General features: G+C 53.0%; 1 protein-coding gene across 2 annotated transcripts; it reads right to left on the bottom strand.

Annotated features, from left to right (window-relative positions):
* Positions 1-359: 359 nt before the first annotated feature.
* On the bottom strand, positions 360-20,661 carry map3k12 (mitogen-activated protein kinase kinase kinase 12). 2 transcript variants are annotated; one of them, XM_042344135.1, is made up of 15 exons: positions 20,606-20,661; positions 18,096-18,241; positions 10,059-10,658; positions 8,982-9,165; positions 7,763-7,954; positions 7,032-7,190; positions 5,509-5,667; positions 4,874-4,982; positions 4,488-4,597; positions 4,258-4,374; positions 3,749-3,886; positions 2,591-3,314; positions 2,083-2,153; positions 1,636-1,939; positions 360-1,191 (listed from the first exon to the last, which is right to left on the bottom strand). In XM_042344135.1, the coding sequence occupies exons 3-15, from the start codon at positions 10,540-10,542 to the stop codon at positions 1,090-1,092; spliced, it is 2,853 nt and encodes a 950-aa protein (XP_042200069.1). In that variant the 5' UTR covers positions 10,543-10,658; positions 18,096-18,241; positions 20,606-20,661; the 3' UTR covers positions 360-1,089. The 2 variants fall into 2 exon arrangements, with proteins under 2 accessions (XP_042200069.1, XP_042200070.1); XM_042344136.1 differs by lacking the exon at positions 20,606-20,661 and adding an exon at positions 19,968-20,036.
* Between the last annotated feature and the right edge of the window lie 2,525 nt (positions 20,662-23,186).

Genomic DNA, 23,186 nt, shown 5'->3' with positions numbered 1-23,186 from the left:
GGGTGAAGAAATGGGAGGTGGGGGGCGCGGGGAGATTATGAAGACCAGGATGAAGGAAGTGGGTTCTTTGGTGAACCTGGAGCCTTGGTCGGTTACAGCGCCTTGGGACGTCCTCCTGACGTGAAAGGCGCTCTATAAATGGTATCTTCTTCTTGTGTGGGAGGACGGTGCGGTTTTGTACTCCTCCCTTGCCTGTGCACTGCACTTTGAGCTTGTGGTTGGTGGCAGTGAGGAGAGTGGCAGAGTCCAAGCTTTACTAAAGGTTACTACTTTTACTACTTTAGTGTCGAGCGCTCGAGACGCGACCCTGGACGGAGGGTGCTATTCAAGTGGAAGTTGTACTCCTCTTCCTCAGGCAAGTTGCAGGGAGAGCAACACTTGGATAAGTTTCCACCGATCGGTTTCCTAACCCTGGCTGCACTAACCTTCACTGCTCACTTTGTACCCTGTTCGCCTCGCTCCCCTCCTCTCTGTATATTCCTGGGTGCTATGCTGTAGCAACCTCTGCTCGGGGGGGTGGTGGGGGGGGGACAGGCAGTTCACAGGTTCCGCTGGTTAGAAAGCCACACGATCCCAGTCGGTTTGTCTGAAATAATAATGTTTAATGTAGAGCAGCTGTGTCTCACTGTGGTGTGAGAGCAGGAGTCCTGTCACCGACTACTGTCAGTTCCATGTTTGATCACAGGCGTTTGTTCGTTCGCTCGCACTCTTAACACACGCGTGTGCACACGCCGCTTAACCCAGCGTATGTTGTCTGTAAAACCAGCCCGTGTCACGGTCAGGCCCCACATGGGGTTAAGTGGAATCCTCTTCGCCCTCGGGTGTGCCCGGGCTCTCCACGGTCTTACGCGGGTAGTTAATAGTTCAGAGTCAAGACTGAGGCAATTTCATGGCAAAGGAGGTTGTGTCCTTGGTTCGGGTTCAGTTGTTGGTGAACTGGAAGCATGTGAGGGTTGTTTTATTGCACTCAGTATCACAAAGGGGGTGGTGGGTGGGGAGTGGGGGGGCGAGAGGAGAGTTTCAAATCATGTATTTACAGGAATTGTACATCTGTGTGTCCAGCCTGGTGCCCGGCTCCAGGAGTCACAGTTACCAGGAGCATGAACTCCGAGGCTTGTGACTTGTGTTGGGAGTACTGGAGCGTTCCATCTCTGGGATGTCGCAGTCAGAGTCTTCACAGTGCGATAAGCTCTGCGGGGGGAGAAAGGAAGGATCAGGCGGTTTACATGCAGGAAGACAATTGCCGGTGGTGGGGGGGGGTCTCGAATCTTCAAACAAACCGAGATATTAATCCTGATAACCCTTGCATTTAATAGCGCACCTCGTGTCATCGAGACGTCTCAAAAGCGTTTTACAGCCAATTGCACGCGCGCCCGCACAGCAGGATCCCCACAAGCAGTCGTGGAGTGAGTGACCGCAATATTTATATGTTATAACATGCACACGCGCGCACAGATCAGCCGAATCGCACACGGTGACATCCCGCGAACAGCCCCAGAATATATTGTAAGGTGCAGTGACCGTGTTATTAAACGGGGAGGTTATAAAGGTGGTCTCTCTCTGTATAAAGCGCGGGGTGGGGGTGTGGGGGATATGGAATCGCCTGCGGGAGCTTTGCCCGGTGTCTGTACCCACCTCGCAGCCTGGATACTGAGAGCCCAGCCTGCCCGAGGACACCTGGTTCTTCACCTGCTGCAGAGCTGCCTCCTTCTCCGACAGCCCATCCGACTGCAGGAGCAGGTCGACCGGGATCTCCGAGCTCTGCGACAGCACGTCGTCCGAGCGGTCGTCCAGCTTCTCGTCGGTGTTGGTGCTCAGCACGTCCGGGGTGCAGCTGTGTGACATGTCGCTCGTGTTCCCCTCGTCCCCGTCCGACACCGAGAAATTCTCTGAGCTGAAGGTGGAGAAGGACTGACACGTGCTGAAGCACAGGTTCCGCCTGTAACGAGATTATTTTATGGTCAGCCGGGGCGTCTGACAAGGGGCGCGGGTCGGGCGAACTCCCTTGCTGTGTGCCACGCCTCAAAGGCTGGGAACTCGTTTTTCCGTTAAACGCTCTTATTTCCCGCTCGCTCCTCTCACCTCAGTCTCCGTGGAAACTCGGCCTCACTGTCCACCTCACCCTCTTCCTCCTCTGACGAAATTCCCCTTTTCTGCGGAGAAGAAATCAGCTTTTACTGAAAACATAAACCTCCCGACACCTCCATGCGCCTGGACTCTTCCCAGCTCCCACCTCCCCCACCGCCACCCTCACCCCTCCCCACACAGCGCCTTATCACGTCTTCGAGACGTCTCAAAGCGCTTCGCAGAATGTACCGTAAGGGTAGTAGTGGCTGTGCATTTCGTGGGGGGGGAACTGAGTCCTTTCCTCCCTCTTCCCCGTGGACACCCCAATGCTGGACACCTCCAACACCCCCACCCCACCCCCACCCACACTCTTAATCCCAGAAACCTATCCACCCCTCCGCTCCCCCCACTCCCAACCACCCCAGCGCTGTGTGATGCTCTCCGGACTCGAAGGGCACCACTTAAACGTAAGTGTCGTCGTGATCTTCGTGCGGTCGGCACAGCTACCGCGGCTGTTATTTACCTGTTTGCCCAGTGTTGCCGGTTGGCCAGGCAGGCCTGGCGCGGTGCAGGCCTGTGAGGCACAGTCCAAGGCCTTGCGCTCAGCCCCCTGCCCCCCATGGCTCTGCCCGGCCGCGTGCTCAGCCTGTCCGGCCTCGTACAGTCTCTGTACCGGGGCCAGTGAGCCGTGCGAGCGTCCCAGCAGCCTGCCCCTGTCCACGGGCGAGTCGGGGCTGCTGGAGAGGTGAGGGGAGCCTGGCGCGATGCAGGGCGGGTCCTGGCTAGTCGGGCCAGGCGGTTGCTGGTTACAGTTAGCGTCACCTCCTGCTCCCCGGTTGTTGTTCTTGCGGCTGTCGGCCTCCATGGTGCTGCTGATCAGGTCCGGGCTGGAGGAGGAGAGCTTTTTCTGGAGCAGGTCGTGGGGGAGGCTGCGGAGGGCTGCCGTGGGCCCGAAGTAGCGGAGGTTCTGGGAGCAAGGAGTGGCCAGGTCTTTACAGGCCGGGCTGTGCAGCGGCGGGGAGAGAGAGTCCCTGACCGCACCCACCATGCCAGCCCCCACCACCACCTTCGGCACTCCCATCAGGTCACCGTGGCTCCCCTTGTTGGTCACCTTCCTGTACCGGGATTTCGCCCGGTGCCGGGATTTGCCGGGAGAAGCCGAGGATTTTTGACAGGTCGGGATCGTCACCTGGGTGACGGCGGAGTCTAGCTTCGGCAGGATGACCTCGGACCTCAGCAGGTCAGGCCTGGAGAGACGGGCAGGGATAAGGGAGAAGGATTGTGAGCGATTAGATTAAAGTAACAAAGGGGAATCGTCGTGCCAGGCACCGAGCTCTGGGCTTTACTCTGACAGCGGGAACCTTGCATTTGACACAGCGCCTCATCACGTCGTTGGGACGTCTGAAAGCGCTTCACAGGGTTCACTGTAAAGTGACTGCTGGGTAAACAGAGGCGTGTGTGTGTGTGTGTGGAGTAAGGTATCTCCCCTAAGGTTTCGCCCTGTCCGGGAACCCGGATTCTCCCGCTTACAAGGCTAACCGATACGCTACAGGACTCCAAGTCTGAATTTATCTGGAGGATTTCCGGGCAGGTTATCGGGACAATCAAGGGGACCGTGATCCTAACATTAAGAATATCAATCCTCGCGTTCGATACAAAGCCTTATCTATCTATTGCTGACCTCTTGCTGTGAGCGGGCGGTTTGTGTGACGTGTTCCTTTTCTTCAGCAGCTTCTCCACGGAGTTGGCGTGTACCAGGGGCCGCACCGGGTGTAGCCGGAAGATTCCAGGATAGCTGGTGTCCAGGGCTTGCTCCCGCCTGTCGGAGCACAGTCAGCATCTTGTTTATTCTGGTCAGCCGGCGTTTACAGTTACATTTAACAGCGCCTTTCACGCCGGGAGGACGTCCCAAGGCGCTAGACAATCAGGGGTTTGGACCTGAGCTGGGGGTCGGGGAGGGGAGGTTCAGATCAGGAGAGATGGAGGGCGGTAGGGGTTGGAGATAGGAGAATGGCCAAAGGCACGGTAGAAGAGAAGGGTCTTGATTCGTGCCTTGAAGGACCAAGGGAGGGAGCGAGGTGAAGGGAATGCGGGATGCAGTTATAATAATAATAATAATCCTTTCGACCCTTCTCCCCTGCCGTATTCGCCCTCCAGCCTGTCCCCCCCTCCCAATCCAGTCAGCCTCACCTGATCAGCTCCTTCTCCTTCAGCTCCAGCTGTAGCATCACCGAGTTTAGTTCCATGTACAGGTTATTGGCTCGCTCCAGTTTCCGCTCGTAATGTTCCCTGATATCCAGCGCGTGCCTGTGTGCCCGAGCCAGTGAGAAAGAGAGAGAGAGGTGAATACTGGCCGGAGATTTCCCCCCTCCCCGTCCATTCATCCCCCAGATACGCTCCCCCACCCGGCAGGTTCTCACCTGAGTTCCTCTCGCCGTCGTCTGACCAGTTCCTCGTCCAGGCGGTGAATGCAGGTCCCCTCACTCTTAATCTTCTCGAAATGTTGCTTCACCTCCTCCCGCCACTCCACCTGCTCACCCAGATGAGAGGGGTTTAGTAATAATAATAATTAACTTCGCGTTTGACACAGCGCCTCATCGCGTCTTCGAGACGTCTCACTGCGCTTCGCGGGATACACTGCAAAGTGAATTCACTGTACGTTTCGTGGGCGAAACGCGGCAGCCGATTGCACACAGCATCGTCCCCACAAACAGCCATGGGTTGAGTGACTAAATTATGATTATTTTATTTATTTATTTATTTGGGGGGAGGGATTATTACCCCCCCTCCACCGCCCCTCAGTTACCTGAGACTGGAAGTAAGTCTCCTGGGGAGTGCCCAGCACGTCAGCCGCCGCGATGTCCAGGTGGAGGAGGATCTGCCGGAAAGATGGACGGTTCCTGGGTTTCCCGTTCCTGATAAATAATAAGGAAACTTTACCTCTAGGCTGTTGCCTGCAATTCCCCGATGACACTCTCCCTCCCCACAGCCTTTGCAATACACAACGCTCTTCACATGGGGTAGTGTCTCAGACTGCTTATCAGTGGCGGAGCAGGAGATGGGAGGTGACCATAGGAGAGGGCGAAGAGAAAAGTCTCCTGGTTCGATCTGAAGCCAGGCAACGAGAGGAGGGGCAGGTGGAGGGGTAGAGGCAGGGAGGGACAGTCTCGGTGGTGTAGTGGCTGAAAGCACGGCTGCCGATGGTGGAGCGGAGGTGCCAAGGGACACGTGCAGGAGGCCGGAGCTGACTGAGCGGAAGGAACGGAAAAGTTGGTATCAGGTTAGCAGGTCACAGAGGCAGGAAGGCCGTGGAGGGCTTTGAAAGCGAGGACAAGGATTCTGAACTCGATCCTCTGGGGGAATGGGGAGTCAGTGGAGCCGACACACACACACACACACACACACACATCACGTCAAAGTGGGGAGGGAACAAAAGCCCACCAGCACTGCTTGAGAAGGAGCTTGAATCCGTCCGGACAACCGGAGGGCACAGGGAGGTGGAGGCTGTTGCTCCCGACGCCCCAGATAATGGCTGACGAGTCAACGTCCTTGTAGGGAATTTCTCCCGTCAACAGCTCCCACAGCACCACACCAAAGGACCTGAGAGAGAGAGGAGAGAGAAAATCAGTATATTACAGTATATCTTGTGAAGCGCTTTGAGACGTCTCGAAGACGTGATAAGGCGCTATATCAAATACAAGGTTTATTATTGTTATTGTCAAGTGTAAGTGACTGATTTTCAGGGCTTTTGTGTGCGTGGGACAATGTCTCCTCTGGGTGGCAGTAGATGGGAGCGACTCTGCATTTCATTTCATTGGACGTATAAAATTGCAGAGGAAAGAGAGTCTCACACACACACGCACACACAGATACCTACATGTACAGAGAGAGAGAGACACACACACACTGAAAGAGAGAGAGAAAATACACACAGAAAGAGCGAGAGAGAAACACAGTGAGAGAGATAAACACACACCGAAAGAGAGAGACACGCATACAAATACACACACACACACACAAAGGGAGATAGAGAAACCCACAAAAACAGAGAGACACATACACAGAGACAAACACACATACACACATTTATAGAGACAAACAAATGCACACCTAGAGAGAAGCCCACATGCACAGACACCCCCCCCCCACACACACACACACACACACACTGAGTGTTGGGTGTGAACTGGAGCCTGGTTGACGGTGATATGTCACTGTTCTGTGAGGTGATTGTTGGAACGGTCCCTGAAACAGGCGATCCTCCCTCTTGGGGCACAGGGGACAGGGAGGGGTGGGGGGTGACAGCGTTGGTGCCCCCAAGGAGGGGGAGAGGATCTGCCGGGGAGGGGGCTGCCAGGGAGGGCGTTGCTGCACAGGCGAGAGAAGCAGATTAAAGCCCTCGCTCTGCGGGAGGTGGTTTAAATCTCTCTGAACAGATTGTGTGACCAAACACAGGACTCCTCCCACCACCTGCGCCCCCCACTCCCACTAATCACCATTTTTCTGTTTAACCCTTTCGAACAGACCCAGAATAATTAGTTTAATCACAGAGAGCTGCTCTTTGCTGTGACAATCTCTAATCTACAGCCTCCTGCTCAGTGAGAACGGCAGACGCAGAACGAGAGAGGGAGGGAGGGAGAGGGAGAGAGGGTCACAGAAAGAGTCAGAGGCAATGAAAGACATAGAGACGCAGAGGGAGGGTGAGAGAGATAACCCGCCCACACACGTACACACAGATGGAAAGACACACATATGTACACACAGAGACAGACAGAAAGGCACACACAAACCACAATGATAGGCGGAAAGACACACACACACACACACACTGGGACAGAGAGAGAGACATATACACAAAGACACACAGGGACAGAGAGAAAGAGACAGACACACACACAGGGACAGAGAGTGAGATAACACACACACACACACGCTGGCTATGTGCCTGTTTATTGGCCCCTCACCATATATCCACTTTCTCAGACACAGGCTCATTGCGAATGACCTCAGGGGCCATCCAGGCCACGGTGCCGGCAAAGGACATTTTGGTGCTTTTGTCGTTCAGTTCCTTGGACGTCCCGAAGTCAGAGATTTTCACCAGATCATCATAGGTGATGAGCATACTGCAGCGGGGAGAGTGGAGACATGTCATCCTGACCTTCACCCACACACACTCTCCTCACACCCTCTTCTCACACCGTCCCTCCCTACCCCTCCCCTCACCCCCTCTCCTCACATCCCCTGCCTTCACCCCCACCTCACTCCTTACCATCACCCCTTCCCCTCACCCCCTCCGCACACTCCTCTCCCCACCCCCACCCCACACACCTCGATGACGTGATAAGGCTCCATATCAAATGCAAGGATAATTATCTGATATCATTAATTATTAATGTGTATTATTATTATAGTGATTATTAATTTTACCACCCATTATTATTTAAATATTGATCCTTATTAACATTAATTATAGTGTATTGTCAATGTGGATTGTTTACTATTAATTATTAATAACTGTATTATTCACCCACAAAATACACAGTCAATCTATTCTACAGTGTATCTTGTGAAGCACTTTGAGACGTCTCAACGATGTGATAAGGCGTTATATCAAATGCAAGGATTATTATTAGTAGTATTATTATGGAGCCCTCCCCCTCCCCCCCCATTCCCACCCCCCCACCCCAGCACTCACTTTGGTGACTTCAGGTCACGGTGGATGATTTTGTGGAGATGCAGATAGTTCATGCCCCCGGCAATGCCCATGGACCACTCCACTAGCAGCGTAGGGGAGACTTTCCTGCCGGCCCTCAGCACCTCGTACAGCTGCCCTTGGGCGCAATACTCCATAATGATACAGTAACACGGGGCCTGGGTACACACACCCCTGCGGAAATGGAAGAGTACCACCGTGAGGGCCACGACGACGACGACGACAACTTGAGCTTGTGTTTATATACGCATTTATATAGCGTCCCAGAGCTGCCCCATTTAAGACGTAAATTGGCTGCTGGGTTCCCCTTTAACGAAACGTACAATCACTACATTTCACAGTGAATCCTTTGAGACTCGCCTAAGGCGCGATAAGGCGCACTGCTTTAAAAGAATAAAAAATAAATTGGCCACTCAATCCTCCACGGCTGTTTGTGGGGACGCCGCTCGGTGCAATTGGCTGCCGCGTTTCGCCCACAAAATACAATTCACTTTACAGTCTATTCTGCGAAACGGTTTAAGACGCAATTAAGGCGCTGTATCAAATGCAAGGATTAGTATTATTATTATTATTAAGGATGGTTATACAACATGCAGATACACAGCGGGTCTCAGGGTTTGGGTCCGACTTGAGTGAGCGGTGCTCAGAGAGATGTCTGACTTCTTGTGTATTGATCACTGTCTGGTCCTTGGCTCCTGCTTATCCCCAGGGCTGCTCCTGCCCACACACACTGCAGAGCAGGTGTCCGTCAGGCCACTCTCTCCCACACCAGAGGGGAGCGGAGCTGGGAAGTGGATGACCAGGAAAAGCAACAACAACAACAACAACATGCATTTATATAGCGTCCCTCACGCAGAGCGCTTGCAGACAAACATCCAGGAAGTCAGCTGTCGGCGCTCCCTGAGACAGGCAACTAATTTCAACCCAGACTCTGCAAACTTGCAAGACAACAACAACAACAACTTGGATTTATTTAGCGCCCTCCACGCCGGACGGCATCGCAGAGCGCTTTAAAGACAGAGAGGGGTAGAGAGAAAGAGGGAGAGAGGGAGAGAGAGAGAGAGAGAGAGAAAGAAAGTGAAAACGAAAATCAGGGAGACAGAGATGGAGAAAAAGGAAAAGAGAGAAAAAGAGAACGAGAAACAAGGAGAGAGGGAGAGAGGAAGAGCGGAAAACGTGCTTCGGTTGGGGCTGTACCTACTTGAAGGTGATGATGTTCGGGTGTTTGAGTTTCCGCAGGTGTTTGATGTCAGTCTCTTTCATATCCCGCACTTTCTTGACGGCCACCTCCTCCCCGTGAAACTTGCCGAGGAAGACAGCACCCTGGGCCCCACTGCCCACCCACTGCAGGTCCGAGATCTCCTCAAACGGCACCTCCCAGGATTCTGGGGACAAACAGAGCACGATGCCTACACAAACAACAACAGCTTGCATTTACAGCGCCCCTCACACAGGGTAGCGTCCCAGGGCGGGTTCACACTCGTTTACACACTTGGCGCTCTGCACTGATAGGAATATTAATAATCCTGATAAAGCCCTTTATTATGTCGTTGACACGTTTCAAAGTGCTTCACTGATGTACCGTAAAATAAATTGCCTGTACATTTTGTGGGCGAAACTCGGCAGCCAATTGTGCACAGCAGTGTCCCACAAACAGTCATGGATTGAGTGACCAAATCACTATTATTATTTTTTTTAAAACAGAAAAGCCAATCGACTCAGAAGCGGGTTCCTACTTACTGCTAGGTAAACAGAGGCGTGTGTGCGGAGTAAGGAAACTTGCCTAAGATCAGGAAATAGGCAGCTCGAGGGGTTACCACAGATCGGAAACAACAACAATAACAAATTACATTTACACAGTGCCTTTCATGTTGGGGGGACATGTCCCAAGGCACTGAATAGTTAAGGATTTGCACCCGAGCTGGGTGTTGGGATCAGGAGGGGTGGAGGGCAGGGAGGGTGGGGGTAGGAGGGTGACCAAAGGAGGATCCGGTCGAAGAGAAGGGTCTTGAGACGGGCCTTGAAAGAGGCAACAGAGGGAGCAAGGCAAAGGGAATGTGGGATGGAGTTCCAAAGGATGAGGGCAGAGAGGCTGAAGGCCTGACCGTCGATGGTGGAGGGGGGGGGGGGGGGGGGGCAGGGCTAAGAAGGGGCAGGACATGGAGCAGGCTGGAGCCCAGTAGAGTGGAGGGGGCGGACGGGTCTGTATGGACAGCGCTGTCTGTGGCCAAGCGAGGGGGAGGGGGGATTATGGGAGGCCCGGGGGTGAGGGGCTCACCTTCGTGATGGAGCTTGTGTTCGGTGGAGTAAGCCTTGCCGATGATGTACCACACGGGCTTCAGGCAGCCGAACAGCCCATCCAGGAAGCCCCCTCCGGACTGCGTGCATTGTATCCTCACGTGGTCCAGCCGCCTGGCGTCCCGCCTGCACTCCCCCCCGGCCCCCTCGCTCCCGGAAGCCCCCGCCACATTGCCCCCCTCGTTCTCGTGCAGCTGGAGCACGCTGTTGGAGAAGTGCTCGCGGGCGTCCTCGCTGACATCCGTCATGGCGTTGGGGCTGTGACCCCCGCCCTCGGGAGACAGGACGTTCTGCATCACGCACTGAGTGGGCGACAGGTCCTGTTCGGGGGTCCCTCCGGGGGTGCGAGACCCCGGGGATTCCAGCTTCCGCAAGGCTATGAAGTTATCTTCCCGGTCCTTCAGCGTGGACTGGAAGTTGCTCAGGGAAGCCGGCAGGTTCCTTGGTTCTTCCACACACGCCATTGTTGCTCACCGAGAAGCCACCAAACCCACCAACACAACACCACCTGGTCCAGGTCTCTCTCTCTCTCCCTCTATCTCTCTCTCTCTCCTCACCTCCCAGCGTCACAGAACCTTGCCTGAAAAAAATCAACACAGGGAATCAACCGTCTAAAAGACACAGCGTACAACACCTCACTGCTGCAAAGAACTTAATGATGAAAATAATAATAATCCTTGCATTTGAAATAGCGCCTTATCACGCCGTTGAGACGTCTCAAAGCGATTCACAGGATATATTGTAAAGCGGATTATTGACTGCTTTTTTTTGTGTGTGGTCGAAACACAGCAGCAAATTGCAGACAGCAGTGTCCCATAAGGTTGTGGATTGAGTGACTCAATGTTTTTTTTAAAGGGGTTATTACCCCCTCCCCTCCATCTACGCAGTGCCACCCCGCACGGCACTGCGCGAATCAAATGTGAACCCACATTCCCGGAGGCGAGAGGGTAAGACACGAAGTGAGAGCAAAAGTGCGAGAGACAATAGTGTGAAAGTGAGCGAGAAAGAGAGACAGAGGGAGAGATAGAGAGAGAGAGAAAGTGAGTGAGCGAGTGAGGAATGAAACGCTGGGTGTGGGTGAATGTCAGGTGCTGTTCATGGTCCTGAATCTTCCACAGCCCCCATCAGCAGCACATTGACCATCACATTCACTGTCTTATCATCACAGGTAGTCATTGAGTCTGCTTTGCAACTCTGTCAATCGTTCCCACACAGCCGTGAGGCGAGGTGACGGACCCATGAATGAGCTACTCACTCACTGACTCACTCGCTCTCTCGCATTCACTCAATTGCATATTCAATCTCACTCACTCATTCCCTCCTTCCCTCCCTGTTGTTTACAGATACAGTTGTTTGCACCAATGTACACACACACACACACACACACTCCTTCCCCGAGTGTGATGGGAGAGGTTGTGGTTCACATGGAAGATTGGGGGGGGGGTCGGAATGAGAACCTCTTCCACTGCCGTCTGCGCCTGTTCAGGTGGACGAAGAAAGAGAGAAGGGAGACAGTCCCAATTTCACAGATAAAAATCACCCATTCCTTCACGTCAAAGCAGTTTACAGGATCTTTCTCAGCTCAAATTGGCTGCTACGTTTGTCTACAAAATACACAGTCACTTATCCTGTCGGGAATAATCCACCAAGGGTCCAGAGACTGAAGGAAAAGAAACAGCGGGAAATTGTTTTAGAAATTAAAGGCGAAGTGAAGAATTTTTTTTCACAATTCCACCCCACCTTAAATTCGAAACGAAAGGACCGGGTAAAATTGCGGGGCTCATATTTCCCCCAAGTTAAACGTTTATCCCAAACCATGTTTGTTTGGAACATGACCTGCAAAGGGAGAGATTGAAATGGGAAGGGGGGGAGAGGGGGGGGGAAGTAGTGGAAGTGAATAGGAATGTGTCTTTCAGTTACACTCAGGGTCACTCCAGGCACACCTCTTGGGGATGGGGGGGGGGGGGGGGAGGAGGGGAGGGGGAACCAATTCAGACACCGGGCAGGCTGGCTTAATGTGTCACCAAGAAAGAGAGAGACCCTCATACACACTCCCACACTCTTCACCCCATCCCCCCCCCCCCACTCTCCACCACCACATTGTCCTCACTCACCATATACTCATCCCCACACAGTCACACATGCACACACTTTCCCCCCACCTCTCTCGCTGTCTCTGTCTCCCTCACATACACACACACAAATAAACACATACCCATACGCACCCACACACAGTGCGTCTCTCCATCGCACACCCACACAGTCTCTCTCCTTCACACTCATACAGCGACTCTCTCCCTCTCACACACACAGTCTCTCTCCGTCACGTACACAGTGTGTGTGTGTGTGTGTGTCTCTCTCCCTCTCTCTCTCTCTCTCTCACACACACACACACACAGTCTCTCTCACAACACAGCCTCCCTCTCTCCCTCAGACACACACACACACAGTGTTGGTCTGTCTGTGTGTGTGTGTGTGTGTGTAGCTCTCTCTTCCTCCTTCATACACACACACACACACTGCATTGATTACATTCCAGTACACACACACACACACACACAACACGCACACAATCCGAAAACATCACAGTCTGATTCGCCCTCTCACCTTCACTGCGAACGGGACGTTTAAGTTCGGAGGGTGCCAGCCAGAGCCAGGCGTCCGCACCCCGCGGTACAAGCCTTTCCCCTCGCCGGGGACGGTGGCTGTGCTGCCGGGTTACGAGAGCCAGGACTGCAGTCTGTGACGGGACTGCAGTGCAAGGAATCAGCCTCGGCATATCCTCGTGCAACCAGCACAGCCAATGAGCGGAGGAGTAGGAGGTGTCGGAGTGAGCGAGAGAGCAGGTAGGGAATGAGTCAGACTCCAGGAATGCAGGCAGGAGAACTGAAGCAGGTGGATTTTACGTTCCTTATCTCCCCCCCCCCCACCCCCCACCACCGCCGAATGATCTCATCCGGTCGGATTAAAGTGTTTGCTGAGCGGCTGAGAAAGGGGCCATTACGGACTGTATCCTGCCTACCTACATACACCCTGCCCCTCACCGCTACACATCCCGAGCTTTCATCTCCCCGCCTCTCCGCCCCCCCCCCCCCCACCACCACGGCACTCATTAAAGTCAAAAGAGAAAGCACATCTGTAGGACGAAGCACAGCGGGGAAGGAAGCGATAAACCATTTAACCCTCAGGGCACTGAATCTAGAGCTCATAAAAGTGCCCCCACCTCTCCCTCTGCCCCCATCGCCCTCACCCACCTGCTCACACTCCCCCCCCCCCCCAGGGCCTAACACCCTCATTTATCCACTGATAATTTGTGTTGGATACTGCACATGTTATTATGGTGTATTTGTAAACAAACGTAGTCGGACATTTTGGGACCGTGAGGTTTATCCGATGGTGGTGGCGGGCGAGGGGGGGGGGGGGGGCATTGGGGGAGGGGGAGGATTGTCGGCCAGGAAACCGGGAGAAAGTCCTTTTATCTTTCTTAATAGCGTCGCTCAATCCACCACTGTGTGCGGGACACTGCTGCGCGCAATCGGCTGCCACGTTTCGCCCTGCAATGTACACAGTCACTGCACTTGACAGTATATTCTGCGAAGCGCTTTGAGAGACGTCTCGACGACATGATACGGCGCGCGATATGAACGTAAGGATCATTATTATTACTGCTATTACTGTCAAGCACGGTGACTGTTTGTGTTAGCAGTCACCACGCGAGAAGCAGTAATAATAGTTGGTGAGAGACAGGAGGCGAAAGGCTTACATTGAACTGAGGACACACATACACACTCACACACAGAGACACACGCACTCACACACGAGCAGAGTAGAGCGATGGCTTTCTTTAATTGCACATTTTGCTTCCAAAGACTCCTGCCGTCACACTGCAATGGTGCGAAAAGCCATCTTCCTGGTTCTCAGCCTGGCGGGGAGGGGAGAGGACAGGCACAAGGAGGCAGGGAGTAGTTACCAAGCAACACAGATCAATCCCCGAGCATGAGGTAACCAGATAAGATTAGACCTGACTCCCAGACCTGTTCTGTACATGCTCAGTTGTGCTCACCCTTACACACATACACACACACACACACACACAGCTTTCAGACCACCTCCCAACACAATAAGGCTCTATTCTTTTTAATACATGGGATGGTAATTCCCGCCGAGCGCTATGGAGAAGTTACGGGAGCTGTTCCAATGACAATGGGTGGCTCTCTGATCGAGGCTCGGTCGGTCGGGTTCTCCCCTCAAAGTCAGAAGGCCGCAGATTTAAGGCCCATACTTTGGGGACACTGAGCTCAAAGTGATGATAATAATAATAACCATCCTCGCATTTCACATCTTCTCGACCCCTCAAAGCGCTTCACAGAATAGGCTGTAAAGTGAACTGACCGTATATTTGTGGGCGAAACGCGGCGGCCAATTGCGCACAGCGGCGTCCCCACAAACAGTCGTGGATTGAAAATGAAATGAAATTGAAAATTATTAGGCGTGTGGCATAAGGAAACTCGCCCAAGGTTTTGCCCTGCCTGGTGTCTCGCTTGCAAGGTGAGTGCTCTAACCACTGAGCTACAGGACTCCACAAGTACTGACGAAGGCGAGAGCACTGCTGCATTATCAGAGGCACCGTCCTTTAGACAAGTCGTTAACCCACGCTCCCCGGCTGTGCCATGTCCGGGCAGACGTTGAAGATTACGTAGCGCTATTCGGAAAAGAAAAGAGTTTCTCTCTCCCGGTATCCTGCCCGACAATCCCCCTGGGGTAAAAACAAATTCCCATGGAGTCCCTGAGCATAATGGTTAGAGAGCTCGCCTCGCAAGCGAGAGACCCGGGTTCGAGTCCCAGGCAGGGAAAAACCTTTGGCAAGTTTCCTTACTCCACACGCCTCTGTTTACCCAGCAGTAAGTAGGAACCCGCTTGTAAGTCGATTGGCGGAGCGCTTTCCTGGGTTCATAATCTCTCCATGTGTAAAAAAATGTGGTCACTCAATCCACAACTGTTTGTGGGACACTGCTGTGCACAATTGGCTGTCATGTTTCACCCACAAAACACACAATCCGCTGTACAATATATACTGTGAAGCACTTTGAGATGTCTCAACGACGTGATCAGGCGCCATATCAAACGCAAGTATTATTATTAATAATAAACTGATCATACAAGCAAGCTGTTTGTGGGACACTGCTGTGCACAAATTAGCCACAATTACCTGCAATACAGTCAATGCACATTACAGTAACTTTGCAGAGCTGTTTGTTTGGAGCCATTCTGGCAATAATTCGTGCTATGCCAAATGCAAGGATCATTGTAATGCGAGGGGGTGGGGGTGGGTGCGGGGAAGGAGGAAGGGTAGGGTTGAGGCACTGGAGGAGGTGCGAGAACAGCAGGTAACGAATAATGGAAATCTCGGATTTCTGCTCCCAGGACTCCTGAGGACAATAGTAAAGGAATTTCCCCAAGACTTAGACCCAGCAGGGGTTAGGGGGTCATCAGCAGCAGCACATTCCCTGCAACTGAGTCATGTTAATTCCCAGGATTTAAATTCTAGCATTTGATGCAACGCCTCCAATCGTCAAAACATCTCAAAATCGCTTCACGAGAATGTGCATTTGTAGGCAAGTGCGTATTTATTTGCAGGCCGAGGTGGAGTTGAAACGCACAGCCGTGGGGTTCAGGGGACCCTGCAGCACGTAAAATGCCACCTTATTTGCCAGCAGATACGCAGTCACTACACTTTGCTGCAGTTCTACACACGTAGCGATGTGATAGATGCTGTGTCCATCACCAAAGCTGTTACTGAATAACACAGGATAGAGCACTGCAGTACTTTCGTCAGAGACTTGTAAGATGCCTTGCAGTATGGGAGGTGTGGGGGGGGGGGGGGGGAGAAGAGGAGTGTAATAAATAGTCTTCACTGAGCGAGGATTCACGAGTGTTCTGGGAAGCGTCTCTGCAGAGAGAGCGATCAATCGTTTAATGTCCCCCTCGCGGAAATAAAAATTTCAGGCGGCACCGTGCACAGCTGATGCCTGGAGACTCCCTCCCACCTTCCCCCCACCCCCCCCCACACACACACACACACATTCGTGCGTCACTTCCAGTAAAGCCATATCAAGCGCTGGAGGAGAGAGGGTCACACACGGACTCCCTCCCCCACTCCCCCACTCCCCCACTGCCTGTTCACCCTCGCCAAAGTAGTACCGAGTCAGAGCATCAACGGCAATGGAAAAGCGGCGAGAGAGAGAGAGAGAGGGAGAGACACACACACACACACACAGTTTCTTATTTTGCATTGTAAATCCTATCGACAGTCCCCAGGGGTCAGTAAAGGCACCAACATCATCAGGACCAATTCAGAGCAGGATCACCACTGATGCGTGCACCCACGAGCGTGTTTGTGCGTGTGCGCGCGCGCGCCCGCGGGCGCGTTGTTTTTTTAAAAAAAAATACAGAAAAGACAAAAGAGGAACTTGGACTTCCCTACGCCCCCCCACCCCCCCCCAAATTCCAGCCGGTCTCGGGCCGCCCGACCCCTTTTTTTTTTCTTTGCCTTATGATTTATGGTGGCGCGGAATCGTGGCGAACAATTAAACTCGGTCATGTTCTGCGACCGAGTGTAAGCTCGCATGCACGCAGACTCACAGGCGCACACACACACACACACACAATCAAATGCACTCGAACAACATTAGATTTCCTCCATTAAATCCGGACTGAAAGACCTTCCTCTTTGACCGTGCTTGCGGTCACCTTCTCCATTCCTCCCCCCACCCCAGCTCGGCGTCAGGCTCCACCTACTGTTAAGCGCTCGAGGCATTGCCCCGAGTGAAGGCGCTATATAAATGCGAGTTGTTGTTGTTGTTGTTGTTTCGTTAACTGCTACACTGATAATTCTGCCGGAACCTTCCCCTTTTAGCAGATGGAGTGAAGACATCACACACACACACACGCGCGCGCGCGCGCTCTCACGAGCGCACCTTAAACCCTCTCAAAGCGGTTCACAAACAACTGCCGTCAAGTGTAGTGACTGTTTTCGTGGGTAAATGTGGCAGCCAGTCTTGCGTACAGCAAAGTCCCGCAAACAGCTCTGAAAGTGAGCGAGCGATTAACCGTGAGGATTGAGGATTTCAAGGTTGGGATTGATTCAAAGGAGAGATTTTGTTTGACCTCCTTAAACCCAACCACACCAGCCACATGATCAGATGCATGTGACACCAGCAACTTTTCCCCTCTAATCCGAAAAAAAATTGTTTCACCCACAAAATACACAGTCAATTTACTTCACGGTATATGCTGGAAAGATTAAAGATAATTGGTAAACGAACCAGAAGGAAGACGAGGAGAATTTTGTTTCACCCAGAGAGTAGTTACGATAATAACAAATAATAATCCTTGCATTTGATATAGCGCTTTTCACGTCGATCTGAAAGGGTGATGAAAGTAGGTTCGATGAGAGCTTTCAAAATGGAATTGGACGGGTACAGTACTTGAAAAGGAAGAAGTTGTAGTGCTATGGGATACGAACGGGGGAGTGAGTGGCACTAGTTGGTAGCACAGGCACAATGGGCCGAATAGTCTCCTTCTGTTGCTGTAAGATTTTATGATTCTGTGAAGCGCTTTGGACACTGACACCCACCTCAGGCCCCCGCCCCCCCACCCCCCGCAGTGCCTATGTGCGTGTGGGGGTTCAGCACAATCAGCAGACAGTGTGGGGTGGAGTGGGGGGGGGGGGGGGGCAGAAGCGCTACATTGTCGGAGATGCCATCCTCCGGACGGGATGTTAAACCGAGGTCCCATCCCCGCCTTAGATCCTGACTGAAGACTTTCCTCTTCAACCGTGCTTATGGTCACCTCCCCCCCTTCCCGAGCTCGGGGTCAGGCTCCGTCATTGTTAAGCGCTCCGAGACACTGCCCGTGTGAAGGGCACTGTATAAATACAAGTTGTTGTTGTTGTTCCGACTCATCCCTCCTCCTCCTCCTCCTCCTCTTCCTCCCCCCCCCCCCCACCCCACCTTACCTGTTCCCTCTCTTCAGCGAAACCCACTCACTGCCTTCGGCAAGCTGCTGTTCCACTGAGGTGTGAATTATTTCCACAGATAGAACAAAGCCGGGCCCACTCCACACACAGCCAAGGTCCCTGCGGAGTTCTGCATCAGCCGGAGCCTGTAATGGAAGATAATGCTGTTGCTTCCAGATCACCATTACGCTCATTAAGTGGCTGAGCTGGGCCAATGCTTTTACAGCTAATGGGGAGGCTGAGTTCTGGGCAGGACCTAGAGATACTAATATGCACTTAGAAATAATCAATAACTGAACGTATGTCAGAAACAAAGCAGGCGGGCAGACCAGAAGTCACTAAAAGCAAGGAGATTGGAATACAGAGGCCTGTGTGAACATTTTGCCATAAAATGCATCTAATCATAATAATCTGGGGTATTGTCGGCCAAGACGCCGGGAGAGAGAGAGAAACTCCCTTCTCTTTCCGAATAACGCCATGGGATCCTTAGCATCTGGTTTATATCAAATCAGTATATATAATAATAATAATAATAAACCTTGCATTTGATCTAGTGCCTCGTCAAGGCGTTGTGACGTCTCAAACACTTCACAAATTATACTGTAAAGTGAATTGTCTGTGTTTTTCATTGCCGAAACGTGGCAGCCAATTGCAAAAAAAATCCCTGTATCTGTGCAAACTTCCTGTATTCGGGATTGATTCGGAGCCAGTTCTGTGTGTGCTTTTTTAATTATAAAAAGGAGTTTTCCACATATAATGATAATAATAATGCTTGCATTTGCTACAGCGACTTTCGTATCAGAAGGCTGTCTCAAAGCGCTTCACAGGATTTTACTGTAAAACGGATTGACGAGTGTGTCTTGTAGGCGATCGTGGGGCAGCCAATCCACACACAGCGACGTCCCCGCAAACAACCGTGAAGTGAAAAGAGAAAGTAGTTCCTCTCTCTCTCTCTCTCTCTCCCGCGCTACCTGACCAACAATCCCCCAAATTAAAAATTGGTGACTCACTTCAGTGCTGCATGAGAGAATCTGCTGTGCGCAAACTGGCTGCCCTGTTTGCCTTCAAGTGCACACGCACACACAGTCACTACACTTGACAACAATTCCCTGTGACGTGTGTTGAGGCGCCTGGATGTTATTAGACGATGCATCAAACGCGGAGGTTATTATTAGACCGCGTAGAATTTCAGCCCTCTTGAGTTTATGTAAATCGAGATTACCTAGCGAGGTTCTATTTTTAAACTTAGAAACCTAGGGCAAGGAATTCTCGTGGTCTGAGCCTTAAATCCATTATCGGCAAGTTTAAGATCAGCCCGGGTTTTGAAAAGTTCCTACAAAAACACACAGTCACTACACTTTGTAGTCAATCCTGCGAAGTGCTTTGAGACACGAGAGGCGCCGTATCAGATGCGATGATTGCTATTTCACTATTAATATTATAAAGCAGTCCTTCTTTTTTTAAAAAAAATCCATCTTTCGTTCCAAGCCGGACGCAGTCACTACGCTTGACATCAATTCAGCAACAACTTAAAGATCCCACGGCACTACTCGAAAAGAGAAGAGGGTTTCTCTCACCCAGTTGAGAAGTTGACTGTCCCCTACAAACAGTCACTACTCTATACAGCATATCCTGGGAAGCTCTTTGAGTTGTCTTGACGATGTGATAAGGTGCCCATATCAAATGCAAGGATTATTCTTCTTCTTATTATTATTATTACAGCTGCCTACACAACACACAGTCAATCCACTTTTACAATATATGCTGTGAAGCGCTTCGAGACGTATCGACTACACGATAAGGCGGTGTATCAAATTCAAGGATTATTATTATTATTATTATTATTATTGTGCACCCAGCCACTACACTTACCCGCCAAGCCCTGGGCTGGACGTTTGAACGCTGCTGCACCGCAGAACTGCATCGGGCGCCAGGCCTGCTTGCCCCAGATTAACCGCTGGCGGGCGAAGCAGGAGGCCGATTTGCAGGAGTCTGCGTCCGCTTGCCTGCCTGCCCGCCCGCCCGCCCGCCCGCCTGCCTAATCGAATCTCAGCTCTGAAAGATGGCTTTTGGGGGAGGACTTGCTGGGGTGGGGGGAGGGAGGGAGGGGGATAAAAAAAGAAGCGGCGGCAGCAGCCCAGGATTTGCCGGGGATGGACGGACGGACGGACGGACGGACGCGGAGCAGAGATCGCCCTTGCAAATCCTGTGATTTACAAGGGGGTGCCTGCCTGGCTTGAGAGGGGGATGGATCCCCCCCCCCTCCCCCACCACCACCCCCACCCCCACCCCCAACCCACACAACACAGTACAGCTCAGTCAGTCAGTTAGTCAGTCAGTGTTTGCACACCCATCTCTCCCATCACCATCGCCCAGCTCAGCATCAGGACCACAACCTCCTTTGGCTGAGGATGCAGCGAGTGTGTATGTGTGTGTGTGTGTGTCTCTCTCTCTCTCTCTCTCTCCTCTCCTCTTCTCTCTCTCTCTCTCTCTCCATCTCTCTCTCTTACCTGCTCAGCCTGGCTCCTTGGTGGTGCCTTGTCTCCCCCACCCCCACCCCCCCCACCCCCGACCCCTCTGGCTCCTGCTGCAACCGCTGCTCACAGCTTCATTGTCCGGCTCCCACCCACACACACACCCACACACACACCCCAACACACACCCACACACACACCCCAACACACACACACACACAACCCCCCCACTCCTCCTCCTCAACCACCACCGATCCGCTCTGAGCTGATCCGATCCTCAGACACGCCCAGAGCCGAGCTGTGCCGCACCCCCTGCGGTTTAAAGGGCCAAACTCCTCCCGCACCAGCATCCCGGTGTACACCCCCCCCCCCCCCCCTTCACACACACACTTACACATACACTCCCCCCCCCATACATATACTCACACCCCCCCCCCTTACACACACACACTTACACATACACTCCCCCCCCATACATACACTCACATACCCCCCCATATACACACACTATCAACCCCCCCTTACACACACACACTTACACATACACTCCCCCCCCATACATACACTCACACCCCCCCCACACTTACACACACACTATCACCCCCCCCCTTACACACACACACTTACACATACACTCCCCCCCCATACATACACTCACATACCCCCCCCATATACACACACTATCAACCCCCCCTTACACACACACACTTACACATACACTCCCCCCCCCCATACATACACTCACATACCCCCCCCATATACACACACTATTACCCCCCCTTACACACACACTCACCCCCCACACCCTACACACATTCACATAACCCCCCCCATATACACACACTATTACCCCCCCTTACACACACACACTCACACACCCCCACACACATTCACATAACCCCCCCCATATACACACACTATCACCCCCCCTTACACACACACACTCACCCCCCCACACCCTACACCCTACACACACACTCACATAACCCCCCCCTTCCACACACACTCACACATACACTCATTCACACACTAACCCCCCCCCATATACACACACACCCACACACCCTCCTTACACACACTCACATGCACTCCCCCCCCCCACCCATACACACAGTTACACACACACAAATTCTCACATACACACACTCATACACTGTGACCCCACCTCCCACACATACACACTCGCAAATACTCTCCCCCCCACCCCCCCCCCCCCCACACACACACGAATACTGCCCCCCCCCAACACACACACAAATACCCCTTCTCACACACATACTCACAAATACTCTTCCCCCCCACACACACATATACACAAATAACCCTTTCACACACACACACACAAATTATCACAGGAATCCCCTTACACACTGTCACCCCCCCCCACCCCCACTATCATACAACCCCCACACATCATACTCACTCACTCACACACACACATACCCCCCCCCACACACACACACACTCACTGTCACAAATAATAACCCACACACTCACAAATACCTCTCCCCCCCCCCCCCACCACCACGCACACACAGTCGCCCGCGCTCCACACGAACACATTGTCATACAAATAAATATACCTCACACACAAATATCTCCCCCTCCCCAAACACTTGTCACCCCACAGAATTACCCCCCCCCCCACACCCGCTATCACCGCACAAGTACCACCGTTTACGCTCAACACTCACGAACACGTAGCCGCGCACGCACAATACAGGCAAGTACCCCCTTGCGCACCCACACCCCTCACACTAAACACACTCATCCACACCCGTACACACACACAAATGCCCCCCCTCCCTCCCTCACTCACTCACTCACTCACTCCTCGCACACATACACAACCGCCCCTCACAAATAACCCCCTCAGACAGACACCCACCACACGGGTACTCCAAACACGTCCCGACGCAATCACACCCCGAAATTCACCCACTTCCCACCCACAAGTACACACCACCCTCGCCTGAGAGGGCGAGACCACCCCCCCACCCCGCCCCCAGTTGGGAGTTGGGGTGGGGGTGGGGGGGTAGCAGTGGGGTTGTCCTGGCTTTGCTGCCAATGGTGGCCAATGGTTGTCCGTCGAAGGCGCCCGGTGAGGCCCGAACGGGTGGGTGGTGGTGTTGGCGGAACTGGAGCCCCCGCACTTGGGCGCCATTGCGCAACGATGGAGGATGGGGGTGGGGTTGGGGGGGTGGGTGGGTGGGGGGGGGACATGGGAGCAGGAGGAGGCCATTCAGCCCCTCGAGCCTGTTTCGTTCCGCCGCCCTATCAGGTGACGGCCGATCTGTGTACCTCGACCCCAATCACCCGCCTTGGCCCCGGACCCCTTGATACCCTGACCCTACAAACATCTCCGAGGCCACAGTTGGACAGAGAGGGACCAACAGCCCCCTCACCCCCCCCCCCAACTCATCCTCACAGCGTCCTGATTGGCCAGTGCGCTGATTGGCCAGTTCCTCCCGAGGCCTCTGATTGGCCAGTTCTCGAGTCCTGGCCTCTGATTGGTCGAGCCCTGACGCCGCCCTGCTGCCATTGGCCGGTCCGGCCTGAAGCCAAAGTCCCTGCTGATTGGTGCGCTGGCGACGCGGGCCTCTGATTGGTCGGGAGG

This window comes from Callorhinchus milii, unplaced genomic scaffold (genome assembly GCF_018977255.1).
Source record: "Callorhinchus milii isolate IMCB2004 unplaced genomic scaffold, IMCB_Cmil_1.0 Scaffold27, whole genome shotgun sequence".
Lineage (NCBI taxonomy): Eukaryota > Metazoa > Chordata > Chondrichthyes > Chimaeriformes > Callorhinchidae > Callorhinchus > Callorhinchus milii.
The sequence above is the reverse complement of the archived record's forward strand: the minus strand, read 5'-3'. Positions and strand labels throughout refer to the sequence as shown.